This window comes from Lipotes vexillifer, unplaced genomic scaffold (assembly GCF_000442215.2).
Source record: "Lipotes vexillifer unplaced genomic scaffold, Lipotes_vexillifer_v1.1 scaffold1010, whole genome shotgun sequence".
Classification (NCBI taxonomy): domain Eukaryota; kingdom Metazoa; phylum Chordata; class Mammalia; order Artiodactyla; family Lipotidae; genus Lipotes; species Lipotes vexillifer.
This window is the reverse complement of record NW_006794157.1, coordinates 25,681-38,011: the sequence shown is the minus strand read 5'-3', so window position 1 is coordinate 38,011 and position 12,331 is coordinate 25,681. Positions and strand designations below refer to the sequence as shown.

General features: G+C 43.6%; 1 protein-coding gene across 1 annotated transcript; it reads right to left on the bottom strand.

Annotated features, from left to right (window-relative positions):
• Window positions 1-2,096: 2,096 nt before the first annotated feature.
• Window positions 2,097-7,881, bottom strand: B2M (beta-2-microglobulin). The gene is made up of 4 exons (XM_007467008.1): window positions 7,807-7,881; window positions 4,187-4,462; window positions 3,580-3,607; window positions 2,097-2,211 (listed from the first exon to the last, which is right to left on the bottom strand). Exons 1-3 carry the CDS (start codon window positions 7,871-7,873, stop codon window positions 3,594-3,596), a joined length of 357 nt encoding a protein of 118 aa, XP_007467070.1. The 5' UTR covers window positions 7,874-7,881; the 3' UTR covers window positions 2,097-2,211; window positions 3,580-3,593.
• Window positions 7,882-12,331: the final 4,450 nt, after the last annotated feature.

The window sequence follows — 12,331 nt, the reverse complement described above, 5'->3', positions numbered from 1 at the left end:
CACAGCTAGAGAAAGCCTGCGCACAGCAACGAAGACCCAATGCAGCCAATAAATAAATAAAATTTAAAAAAATAACAATTTTTTTAAATTAAAAAAGTCAGTATGATAAAGCTACATACTGTATGATTCTGGATAAGAAAAACTATGGAGACAGTAAAAAGATCAGTGATTGCCAGGGGTGGGAGAAATTAATAGGCTGAGCACATAGGAATTTTAGGGCAGTATAATGATGGATACATGTCAGGGCAGTATAATGATGGATACATGTCATTATACATAGTATATACCTACAGAACAAAACACCAAGAGCAACCTTAAATTATGGACCTTGTTGATTATGATGTGTCAGTGTAGGTTCATCAGTTGTAACAAATATACCACTCTGGTGGGGGATGTTGATAATGGGGGAGGCTATGCATGTGTGGGAGCAGGGGGTAGATGTGAAATACCTGCACCTTCCCCTCAATTCTGCTGTGAACCTAAAACTGCTCTAAAAACATAAGGTCTTAATTAAAAGAAAAAAAAAACAGTAATAATAATACTGATATCTGGGCTCCATGTGATTTAGTTGCTCTGGACTGGTGCCTGGAAAGCTGGCGTTTTTGTTTTTTTTTAATAGACTTTATTTTTTAGAGCTGGTATTTTTTATTAAGTTCCACAGGTGATTCTAATGTGCATCGAGGGTGGAGATTACCAGTCTAAATAAGGCACCCCTCAATCTGCTCAGCTGAGTTCCTACAAGTCTTCACCCAGGTACCCTTGCTCCACTGGTTGGAATTATCCACACCTGTCATAGCTCTATATGTCTTATAATTTTACCTCCTTACCTCATGCCCCATTTACCAATTGGAAGAACCACTACCCAGTAAGTCTCAGCACAAGCAAATGCCTTCCTTAACACTTAGCTAAAGTTTTTGTTTTTGCATATTGGAAGTTAGTTAGTTAGGCAGAAATATAGATAAATATTGGAGAAAAGGGACCACAGTTGGTGCACTGTTGGTGGGAATGTAAATTGGTACAGCCACTATGGAAAACAGTATGGAAGTTCCTTAAGAAATAAAAACAGAGCTACCGTACAATCTACCTAAGGATTTTTGTTCCCTGAACACATTTTCCTATCACCTAGTTCTTTGGGCATAACTATGCTATACTCTTTATCAGGATATATTTTAATTGTTCAAGTGCATGTCTACCCCTCCACTAAGGCAACTTGAGAGCAGTGTTGTGTCTTATTCATCTCGTCAGTACCTAGCACTAACTCACTCAAATTCATGGTCAAATTTTTTTAAATGCACAAAGCTGGTCATCACGTATAAATTATGCCTTGAAATTTTTTAATCTAGTATTTTTCATTTAGGTATATTGCTTGCTAAAACAAGAAATCCTCCAGATACTTTTGCTCCCTCTTAAAGTCTGCACAGTCCTCATTTCTTAGCCCAGGGAACAGAATTCTGGTGAAAAGACAGAAGCCAGGTCTTCCAGCAGATAGCTGTGTCACCCTAAGTCATTTAACTTCTTGCAGATGCTGTTCCTCATTCGTAAAATGCAGATCACTGATGCCCCTTCCACTGTGAGCCAAACCCTATACATCAGGAGTTCACACTCTTTTCCAAGTGATATTTGAAGATCATTTCCCTGTTTGAACAAAGGGGTTAGAAGAGGAGTGATATATAAGTACTAAACACATCAAGTTTTACCAGCATTTTAATTAGTGAAACGAAATAACATAAAAACAGGCACAACCATGTCTCATACTAACAGATGTTAAGTAAATATGACTTCATATGACAAAATGTCATCCACTATAACAAATTTCCAATAATTCTGACAATTATCTTTCCAAAAATTTTCCAAAATTCTAAGAAACATTACAAATTGGAGGTTTACTCTAAATATGCATAGTTATCTTACTACCTAGTTTTGTGTGCAAAAGACAATAAAGACTTTAAATTTGACCAAGATATTGATGCTGAACATGAGAGTTCTTTCCTCCCCACCTCTAATCTACCAGCACCCCAACTACAACTACATGCCAAGACAGGTCAAACATGGAGATGTAGTGCACAAAGAAAAATTATGAAGAAGATGATATTTGTGGTAACCTCAATATAACTTCTGATTTATGTCCATAAAGCATAAAAGCATATCAGTATTAAAAAGCAAGAAAACAGAATTTGGAATTAGTCCAATCCAAATGAGGCATCTTCAAACCTGAAAAAAAGAAAAAAAGGAATATTAGCAAATACATTTATTTTATTTGGATTACAGATAGCACTACCAAAATTTACCTAACCTGTGCTATATAAATCACTGTTGGTAAAAGTAATAGCTGCAGACGATTTTCCAGACTCATGAAAAGAGCATATCCTACTAGTTTATCCCACTGGTTCCCCGAAAACCTTAGAGGAAAGAATGCTGGTACTATAGTTCAGATCCTGGCTCTACCATTTAGTAACTGTGTGACTCTGGGCAGGTCACCCAAACTCTCTCATGCTCTCGAAAATTACCTTCCCTGTCCTCCAGTGTAACAGGAATTTTGAATAGGTTTTCAGTGCCAAGATACCCTGTGGAGTAAAATTTCCCAGAAAAGCTGGATTATCTGCCTCTGGCCTCCAACTGAAGATGCAGAGAAATCCAATTGCTCCCTGTTTCATGCTGCTACAGATACTTGCAAGATACGTCTGTTATAGTAGCTTTACATTAGGTTACAACAATCTGTTTCCATTTCTTTCCTCTATTGGACTGGGAGCTTCTAGAGGCAACCACAGTGCCCACACACTTAGGAACGGTGCGTCTGCAGAACCATGTCACTCTTCCCTTCTGGCTGAATAACACAGCAACTGCCATGCAAAGGAAGGGACGGTTCACTTTTGAAGGCCCAGAGATGCCCAAGGCAGAAATGGCAGAAGAAAGAGCAAACCCTTGCAGGTGCTGTGGGTAACCGCTGCCTCTGTCCTGTCACAGCACACCTGCAGCTCTTCTGTCCTCCCTTTAGAGGGTCAGTGATGCTGGCAGAGACACACCCAGGGTCACATGCCTTCCTCATGCCACCCCACAGGAGAAGGGAATGTGACCCCATGGGGTTCTTCTCTGCCTGCTAAATTGCTACCCTGATGAATGTCCTCCAGACAGTGAGGGGTATCATATGAGAGCTGTCTATAACAGTCTCCAGAAGAGTGACATTAAAAAAAGATTTTCTGGGGCTTCCCTAGTGGCACACTGGTTAAGAATCCGCCTGCCAATGCAGGGGACACGGGTTCAAGCCCTGGTCCGGGAAGATCCCACATGCCGCGCAGCAACTAAACCCATGCATCACAATTACTGAGCCTGCGCTCTAGAGCCCGTGAGCCACAACTACTGAGCCCACATGCCACAACTACTGAAGCCCGTGAGCCTAGGCCTGTGCTCTGCAACAAGAGAAGCCACCACAATAAGAAGCCAGCCCACCACAACGAACAGTAGCCCCCGCTCGCTGCAACTAGAGAAAGCCTGCACGCAGCAACAAACACCCAACACAGCCAAAAATAAATAAATAAATAAATGTATTAAAAAAAGATTTTCTTAAGATTAGAAACCCACCTCCATGATGCTGGTTAGTGGTCTCGATCTACAGAAAAGAAAATGGAGAAAGAAAAAGAGAAACAGTTAAGTTTCACTTTTGAAATACTATGTACTAACAAATGTCTAAAACTGTTATAAATACAGCTGGCAGAAGAGCCCACTGTCCCTCACTGTGAGTGCCTTGTTAAGAAAAAGCCCAGCAGGTCCCCACCTTGCCTACTAGCCTTAGATCCCAAGCCAGCCAGAGAACTGGAGGAGCCTAGGATTGGAGGGCACTACCATAGCAGGGCTTACAGACAAGACCAGTGCCTTCCTGAGACTCTCCTTGGTCCTGAGTATCCCTGAGGCTATCAGGAAGGCCCAAGGAAGCCAGTAGGGAAGAGCCATTGGGAGTGCCTGTGCACTTGTGGAAGTGCTGCTACTGCTCCCTGCTCTCACTACAGGGAAACCACTGTCTCTGTGACCACGCTGTGCAGAGATCTCTCAGAAGGTGCCACTAATCAGAGCTTTAATAACATTCCCTGATAATCCCAGTATGCAGATGTTTTTATATCAAGGCAGCTTTATGCTGTGGCTATGTTCAGATACAACTGTCAGCAGCTAAGGAAGGAACTTGAAAACTTACCCCACTTAACTATCTTGGGCTCTCTGAGAGTAACGTGTTTCACACGGCAGCTATACTGATCCACTCCGTTGGGAGTGAACTCAGCGTGGACCAGGAGGTAGAAAGACCAGTCCTTGCTGAAAGACAGGTCTGACTGCTCCACTTCCATCTTCTCCCCATTCTTCAGCAAATCAATCTCAATCTGGGGTGGATGGAACCCAGACACATAGCAGTTCAGGTAATTTGGTTTTCCATTCTCTGCGGGGTGTCGTGAGTAAACCTGAACCTTTGGAGGACCTGAGGAGCAGCAGGGGAAGACAGATGAAATTGCAGAGTATTTCACTTGGGGCTACCTTGGTCTAAAGCTAGATCAGGCCCCAAGTGTTTATATTTGATCCTCCATTTCTCCCAATTCCATTTCCCCTCATGCCAAATGAGCTTCCATTTTTCCAAAAGGCAGCCTCCATTTTCTGGGATAAACCATGACTTAGTATCTTTCCCACATAATTCCCCTACACATGCCTTTCAGGCTTTTTCTAGCAGATTTCTCTTAACATCTTCTTCTGTCAGTGGAGATTATGCTGTATCTTTAATAATCTTCCTGTGGAGAATCTCAAGAACTTTTCATGGCTCCTCAGCACCCACAGAATTCCTTATCATTCAAGAGTCTACATAATTTGGCCGTAATCTACTTATCAAGCTTCGTTTCTCACTTCACACTCCCTCCATATTAGCCACATCAAAAATTCCCGTTATTGGGCTTCCCTGGTGGTGCAGTGGTTGAGAGTCCGCCTGCCGAAGCAGGGAACACGGGTTCGAGCCCCAGTCCGGGAAGATCCCACATGCCGCGGAGCGGCTGGGCCCGTGAGCCATGGCCGCTGAGTCTGCGCGTCCGGAGCCTGTGCTCCGCAATCGGAGAGGCCACAACAGTGAGAGGCCCACATACCGGAAAAAAAAAAAAAAGTTCCGTTATTGTACACTGTTTCAACCCAGTCAATTTTTTTTCCCCTATGTTTACTCCTTTTTTCTTTGCCTCCTGCCTAGATCCAGACCGATCAGACTTCTCAATATGTGCCTAGTACAGTGCCTGGCACACAGAAATTGCTCTGTAAGTGGCAGGTGTAATTATTGTTACCTCCTTGCTCAGGTTCCTAACAGAGTCAACCCAAAGTATATTTCTACAAAACACCACCTCTTCATCGTGTCCAGAGTTTATATGACAAATCTCTATCTGAATCTGTATCTGATTTCATTAGCTAGAAAACAAAGAAACAAAACTGAAACACCTACAGGAGCTGGCAAATACCTTAAATGAAGTTGTTGGGCTGGGTAAGAACAATAGGGAAGGGTGAGGACTATGGCAAATGGGAAAGAACATACTCTCCATTAGGACCAGGTGGAGTAATGCATGTGACAGTGGAATTTGTAGTTTTAATTAGCATGCTCAAGTGATTGCCATAATCTGCCAGGTTGGGAATATTGCATAAGGCTACAGAACAGTGGCTTCCAAAATGGGATGCATGTCTAGACCCTCCATGGGGATGTGTAAAGAAAATATTATAAACTCTCTTTCTATATTTTTCTTCCAGAGTGAAGTGTTACTGCTACTGAATATACAGACTGATATAAATATATGTATATAACCACTTAAATACAAATACAGTCAGGGTACAAGATTATAAAGTTCAGCTCATCCTCCATGTCCAGTGGTAGAGAGAAGCTGGAGTACCAGGCCACTCTGACCAGATGTATCTGTTTAGAAATGTCCCATCATCAAAGAAAAGGTCCCTAGGCCCACCAAGAGCTAGATTGGACATACCATGAAGCCCTGATATTTTTTCATAGTTCAAAGTGAAGATAATTCAGAAACCTCTTTGCATTTGAGCTTCTAATAATTAGAACATGTAGGTGCTACAGTAGTGACAGCACAGGTTCATCCCACCTGGAATTCTCTCTTTGACGGAGCTATGCAGTTTGTGGGGTTTGTTGTTGTTGTTGTTGTTGTTGTTGTTTTGGAAGAATATCACAATAGTGGCTTCTAAGAGGAGGAGGTGTATCAGACAGGCCTGGGTTTGAATCGGTCCTCAACCACTTACTGGCTCAGGTTTTTGAGGAGAGTTATTTGAGTTTCTGTAGTTTAACTGAAAAATTATCTACACCCAAAGTGAAATAAAACCCACAGAGGGGAAAGAGCAGAAAATAAATCCCCCAGAGGGAATCACAATTACATGTTTCTTGTATAAGTTCCAGAAATGGCCTTGTATATCTTGCAGGCATGTATTACTTAGGAAATTTTCAAATTCAGATAGTTTTTAATGTCGGCTTGCTATTTTTCTACAGCTATATGCAACCACAAATATCAATAATAGTGATAATACACACATTATGCTTCTTTTCTAAATAAATTTTAAACTAACTTCCTTTTTCTCATGAGCAACAAAAAACAAACACAAAAACAAACAAAAATACCCGCTTCACAGAGCCTTTTGTGAGAGAGAAAAATCTGAGGGTCCGGTATATTGCAGGGTATTTAGAAGGTACTCAGTATCCATGGTGTCCCTGACAGACAGGTTGGGTAAGCATGTTGATTACTCTTATCCTTAGTTTTACAACCTTTCTGAATGATAAACCTTCGCTTACTCAAAACTGAAAGTAGGTACTCAGTTCATCTTGGAAAGAACCAGGCAAGGAGCCAAAGGAGGAGCCCTCTGTGAAGAGAAAGGCAACAGGGGCCCATGTCCGCCCAGCCTGCTCCCGAGAATCTCACCCCAGAAGGCTGTGAAAAACGCACGGATTACAGGCAAAGGGCTCACGACCCGCCAAATGCTCTGGTCAGGCTCTACTGTCTGCCATAAATCCCCTGCGTAATTAACTTACTTCAGCTCTTCGAGCCTCCCTTTCCTCATCTATGACAAGCTGATGATAAAGGCATCCTGTTTACATCGTAGACGCATTTCACAGTTAAATGACATACAGCACATAGCGCAGGTCAGTAAGCCGCCAACGCGTAGCTCTATGATTATTATTAAGAGCGACAGGTAGCGGGAACAAGGGAATGAAATACGCGAAGCGCTATGTAAACACCTCAGGACATTCCACAAGAGTCGCGTGCAACTTCCTCGCCGTGGTTTGGTCTTCGCGGATTTGGGGAAAGTGCAGAGAGGCAGCTGAACCTGGCGAGCGCCTGGAGGAAGCTCGAGGCCCTCGGGCTCCCAGCGCACTGATACACCCTGGCGGCGACTCCCCCAAAGCCCACGCGTGGTCTCCACCCATTCGCAGCCCCCAGCCTAGACCTTTAGAAGCCGCCAGCCCGCCCTCCGCTCCCGCTGCGCGGGGGGAGCCAAAGGCCCCGCGAACCAGCGGAAGAGAACCCCTCCCCCACCTCGGTCGCTCTGTCCCGACCCACCCGGTGCGGGCGTGCCAGAGGTCCCCTCCCCCCATCCCGGAGAAGCCGGCGTCCTGGGCTCGCACCCCCTCCCCACTCCACACCCCCCCACCGCCTCCACAGCCCGAGAGAAAGCCTCGTGCTACTCCACCGAGCCTTGGGAGCGGGACCGGGGAGTACGGAGTTAGTGCCCAGTGGCTGCGAGCGGGACAGGGACGGGCTGGTGGAAGAGGGAAAGGGAGGAGGGGACACTCACGCTGAACGGCGTCCAGGCCAGACAGCGAGAGCAGCCCGAGCAGGACCAAAGTCACGAAGGGAACCATCGCTACAGGAGCAGCCCGGGTGGCAGAGTGAGGGCCCGGTTCCGCGCCCGCACTTATAGCCAGGCCCAGGCCGCCAATCAGAACCCTGCCCGCCGGGCCGTCACCGATCTCCTAGCGAGCGAGGCCCCGGCAGGTTAGAAAGAGGGACTTCCCGGTTTTCAGTTTCATTTTCTGATAAGTCTCGTGATGATTAGGAAGGCAGGGTTGAACCGGGTGGATTCGCTGTCTGTACATCGGCGCCCTCTTATCAGGGGTGCGCGCCCAAGCTTGGGGCGCGGGCCGCCCACCCGAGAACTTCAGTCTGGAGGAGCCTTCGCTTTTCGGAACAGCATCAGAAACGCTAAGGCACTTGCTCCCCAAGCATGCCGCAGCGAGTTAGGAGCCTAGAACCTGGTTTTCGATCGGGAAAACTGAAGCCCAGAAAAATTAATGAGAGTAAGGACAGAGATTGAATGGTACTGGGCAGAATCAGAACTTGGGTTCACAATTACAGCCCGGAAAGACGCTGTAGGGCTTCGGGATTCTTTGGGCAAGAAAAGTCGTCCAGAAACCTCTATGCCTCATGAGGACAGCTTAGAGAACCGTCCAGAGTGAAGGAGGACCTGCTTGCTTCCTGAGTCCCTTCAGGGAAAACCCTGTGTGGAGAAAGTCTGGCCTGTATCTTGCCTCTGTAGTTTAGGTAATTTTCTTTGTTTTGTTGATTTGTGGGGAAATGAACCCTGGTAGTAAAAGGTAAAAGCAGTAACTGCTTAGAGTGCTAGACTACCGACCTCGTGAGGAACATCATTCCCTGCGAATTACCACACTAGAATGGTGCTTGGCATGGAGTACATACTTGGTAAACTGACTGAATGAGTGAATGGATGGATGGATGGAAGGATGGATGGATGAACCTACTAATGAAGGAATGAATGAACATGCGAGGGAATATGTGAGTAAACATCAGGATGTAGGAATTACCCCGTTACATTTTTATGGATAGGAAAACAAAGGCTAAGTGTTAGGTTTCAGATGGGCCTGATTCATTTGTCATTCGTGCTTCAGACACTTGGAAGATAGAGGACTGGGCAATTTTAGTGAGAATTTGAGTTGCATCTGCTGTGGGCCCAGCCGAAGAAGTTAGACCTACTGACTCTAAGAACGTGTCAGTATTAGACTCCTTAAGGAAACCTCCACTCCAGAGATACTATAAAAAGATGCTGACATCACCTGGTGGCTGAGTCCAGGGATCTTTTCTGAGTGGAACACTCAGAAGAGGGAGTGAACCATGGGGACGGGGAGGGGCAGAGATCTCGGAAATCACCCTAGTTTGCACTTGAAGGGAGTTGGGTGGTGCTTCCCCAAAGAGCACAACCAATGTCATCTGGATTTCTTTTACATGTTTTTAGAGGTTTCAACTATCCCTACTGTGGTGGTTGTGTCTAAACTAGAAAAAGTAGGATACTCTCCCCAGACCTAATGAAAGGAGATAATGCACAGAGGGAGCCCCAGGGAGCACAGAGGGAGTGTTCAGTAATGATTAAGAAGTGTACTGTGATTATTGATGCTAGTTACCTATTTTTTCTACCAGCTCTTTATAACTCTCTCGAGATGAAAGAATAATGGTTAGGCATAAAGTTATGAGTAAAGACACTCCTGCCCCTCCCTTTTGTTTGTTTTTAACTCATTTAAGGGTCTTAACGCCTGGAATGTTAATGTTGAATTGTTTTCTAGTGCCTTGGGAGTATAGGAAGAGACAGGGCTAGTGGTCACCTCTATATTCCTTGTTTACCACATCACAGACAAATACTGGAGTACTTAAAATTCTTAAAAGATAGAATCTGATCTATTCACTTGGAAAACCAGTTTTAAAAACACTTTTAAAAAAGAACAGTGAAGAAAGAGAAAATTATATTTTTTCAGTTTTTTTTTTTTGAAAAGGAGACCACTGTTTGCCTAAGAGGGCAAACTTCTGGAAATGTACAAACATGGCCTTTTAACAGTGTTATCTCCCATTAGTGAGCTGAATGACAGAATTTTTGATTTTTAGGCCTAATGACTTTTCTAAAAAAATTTTGTACAATAAATGTTATTCATAATAGTAAATATTTTCTGAATGTGGAAGACCTGGGACTTCATACACTCTTTTTGGGAATGGAAAGTGGTACAACTACTTTGGAAAACAGTTTCACAATTTTTAAAACAGTTAAACATATGCTGGCCATATGACCCAACCACTCCACTCTAGGTATTTACCCAAGAGAAAATGAAAGTGTATTTTCATGATGAGGACTTGTACAAAACTGTTCAAAGCAGCTTTATTGGTAACAGCCAGAAATTGGAAACAATCCAAACTTCCATCAACAGGCGAATGGATGAACAAACTGTGACAGCTATCCATACGATGGAATACTATCAGCAATAAACAAGGCATGAACTATTGGTACACAGAATAATGGATGAAATAATGAGGTTGAAGGAAAAAAGCAAGACAAAAAAAGAGTACGTGCTGTATGATTCTTTTTATTTAAAACTCTAGAAAAAGCAGACTAATCTATGTAACAGATGGTTGGTTTCCAGAGGGTGGAGGGAGCATCACGAGCCTAAGGACACTTTATCCATTATCTTGAGTAAGATGATGGCTTCTCTAGTGTATACATGTAGTAGAACTTATTAAAGTATATACTGTAAGTGTAATTTATCATACATCAATTACACCTCAGTAAAGCTCCTTTAAAAAAAATAATAACCTAATAAGACTCTGCGCTTCCAGTGCAGGGGGCATGGGTTTAATCCCTGGGCAGGGAAGTTCCACATGCCGCGTAGTGCGGCCAAAAACAAAAAAAAAACACAAAAAAACCCCTAAAAGCACAGGTACCTGTATCTTTGTTAGGCCAAGGAAGAATGAAGTCCTTGAACAGAAAGAAAAAGAAGGATATTGAAGTGGGGAGAAAATAGGAATAGGTTAAAGCTCAAATGAGTTGGGTTGCACCTCAGTGGATCTCAGTCAGCACTTTTCTGGGGTGAACTCATCAAACAACGAGAAAATCCAGGCCCCCTGGAAGGAGAGGAAAAAGCACATGTAGGACATTTGTGCCTGGGCTCTTTCAAATGTTATGTCACTAATCAAAGTGTAGTACATGCATCACAACATCAGCAACATCTTGGAGCTCTTAGAAATGGAGACACTCGGGCCCATCCTAGACCTACTAAATCAGAGCCTGCATTTTAACAACATCCCAGGTGATTCGTATACACATTAAAGTTTGTGAAGCTGCTGACCCAAACTACACAACAATCCAGAAGGTAGGTCTTACTTTTACAGATAAAGAGACAGTTTCAGAGAATTAAGATCCTCGTCCACGTTAGCTCTGAGCTATGATTCAAATGCTGGTCCATGTGATTCGAAAGGCCTCATAATGTCCACTTGACAACCACTTCTGAGAAGGGGTTTGTGGGAAATGTTTCATTGGGTGGCTTGGATCAGGGCAACGATTAAAAGCATATGAGAAGGTGCAGAGAAGCAGGAACAAGTAACACAATGTATGGTAGTTTTTATTTAACTCATTTGTTTTCGTCTGCCCACAAAAATAATATATGCATGTGGTAGAAAATTGGAACAATCAAAAACCTATAGGGAATTCCCTGACGGTCCAGTGGTTAGGACTCCGAGCTTCCACTGCAGGGGCCCCGGTGTTTGATCCCTGGTTGGGGAACTAAGATCCCACAAGCTGCACAGCATGACCAAAATAAATAAAATTTTTTAAAATTAAAAATAAATTAAAAATAAGAAAACCTATAAAGAGGAAAATTAAAACCACAGTGACCCTTCAACCCAGAGAGGACTATCGTTAAATGGTTTAATTTAATGAGTCTGAAGGTGGTTGCCTGCTCAGAAGTCCATCCTGAAAGTATGTCTGTATGTGTATAACTGAGTCATTTTGCTGTGCAGCAGAGATTGGCACAGCGTTGTAAATCAACTATGCTTCAGTTAGAAAAACGGAATTAACAAAAAAGTCAGTCCCGGTTAGATCTGTTTGGGGGCTGGCAATTCTCGGTCTTCTGTGTTAAATTCCATTGAATACAGCCAATGTCAGTTGAGTGCAGGCTTTGTGGCAAATGGAAATACTGTAAGGATAAATCAGAAGATTCCAGACTGCCAACCAGGAGAAAATCCAATCTAGAGTTCAAATCAGCCCAATAATTAATTTATTAGCAGCCACCTAAGGTGTTCATGCTGACTGAATTCTCAGATATGTGCTGTTACATAACAGGCAACAGACCCAAAGGAAGTGGGACACAGATGGGAGCCGTTTTGTTTCCTGATAGTTACGAAGTCAGACGCCATACAAAGGAGGGAAGAAACCTCACAAGATGCCGGGAAGGCAAGTACTATTCTCACTAATTGAGGGAGAGTATGTGGGAAGCCTAAAGTTGAGACAGGTGAAATATCTCGTGGGTGAGGAATCTGCCTCACAG

Excerpts from the sequence above, each read along its gene's own strand:
- B2M (XM_007467008.1), bottom strand. The coding sequence starts at position 7,873 with ATGGTTCCCTTCGTGACTTTGGTCCTGCTCGGGCTGCTCTCGCTGTCT. Across the intron at positions 4,463-7,806 it reads TGGCCTGGACGCCGTTCAGC|GTCCTCCAAAGGTTCAGGTT; the intron begins GTGAGTGTCCCC and ends GCTGCTCCTCAG.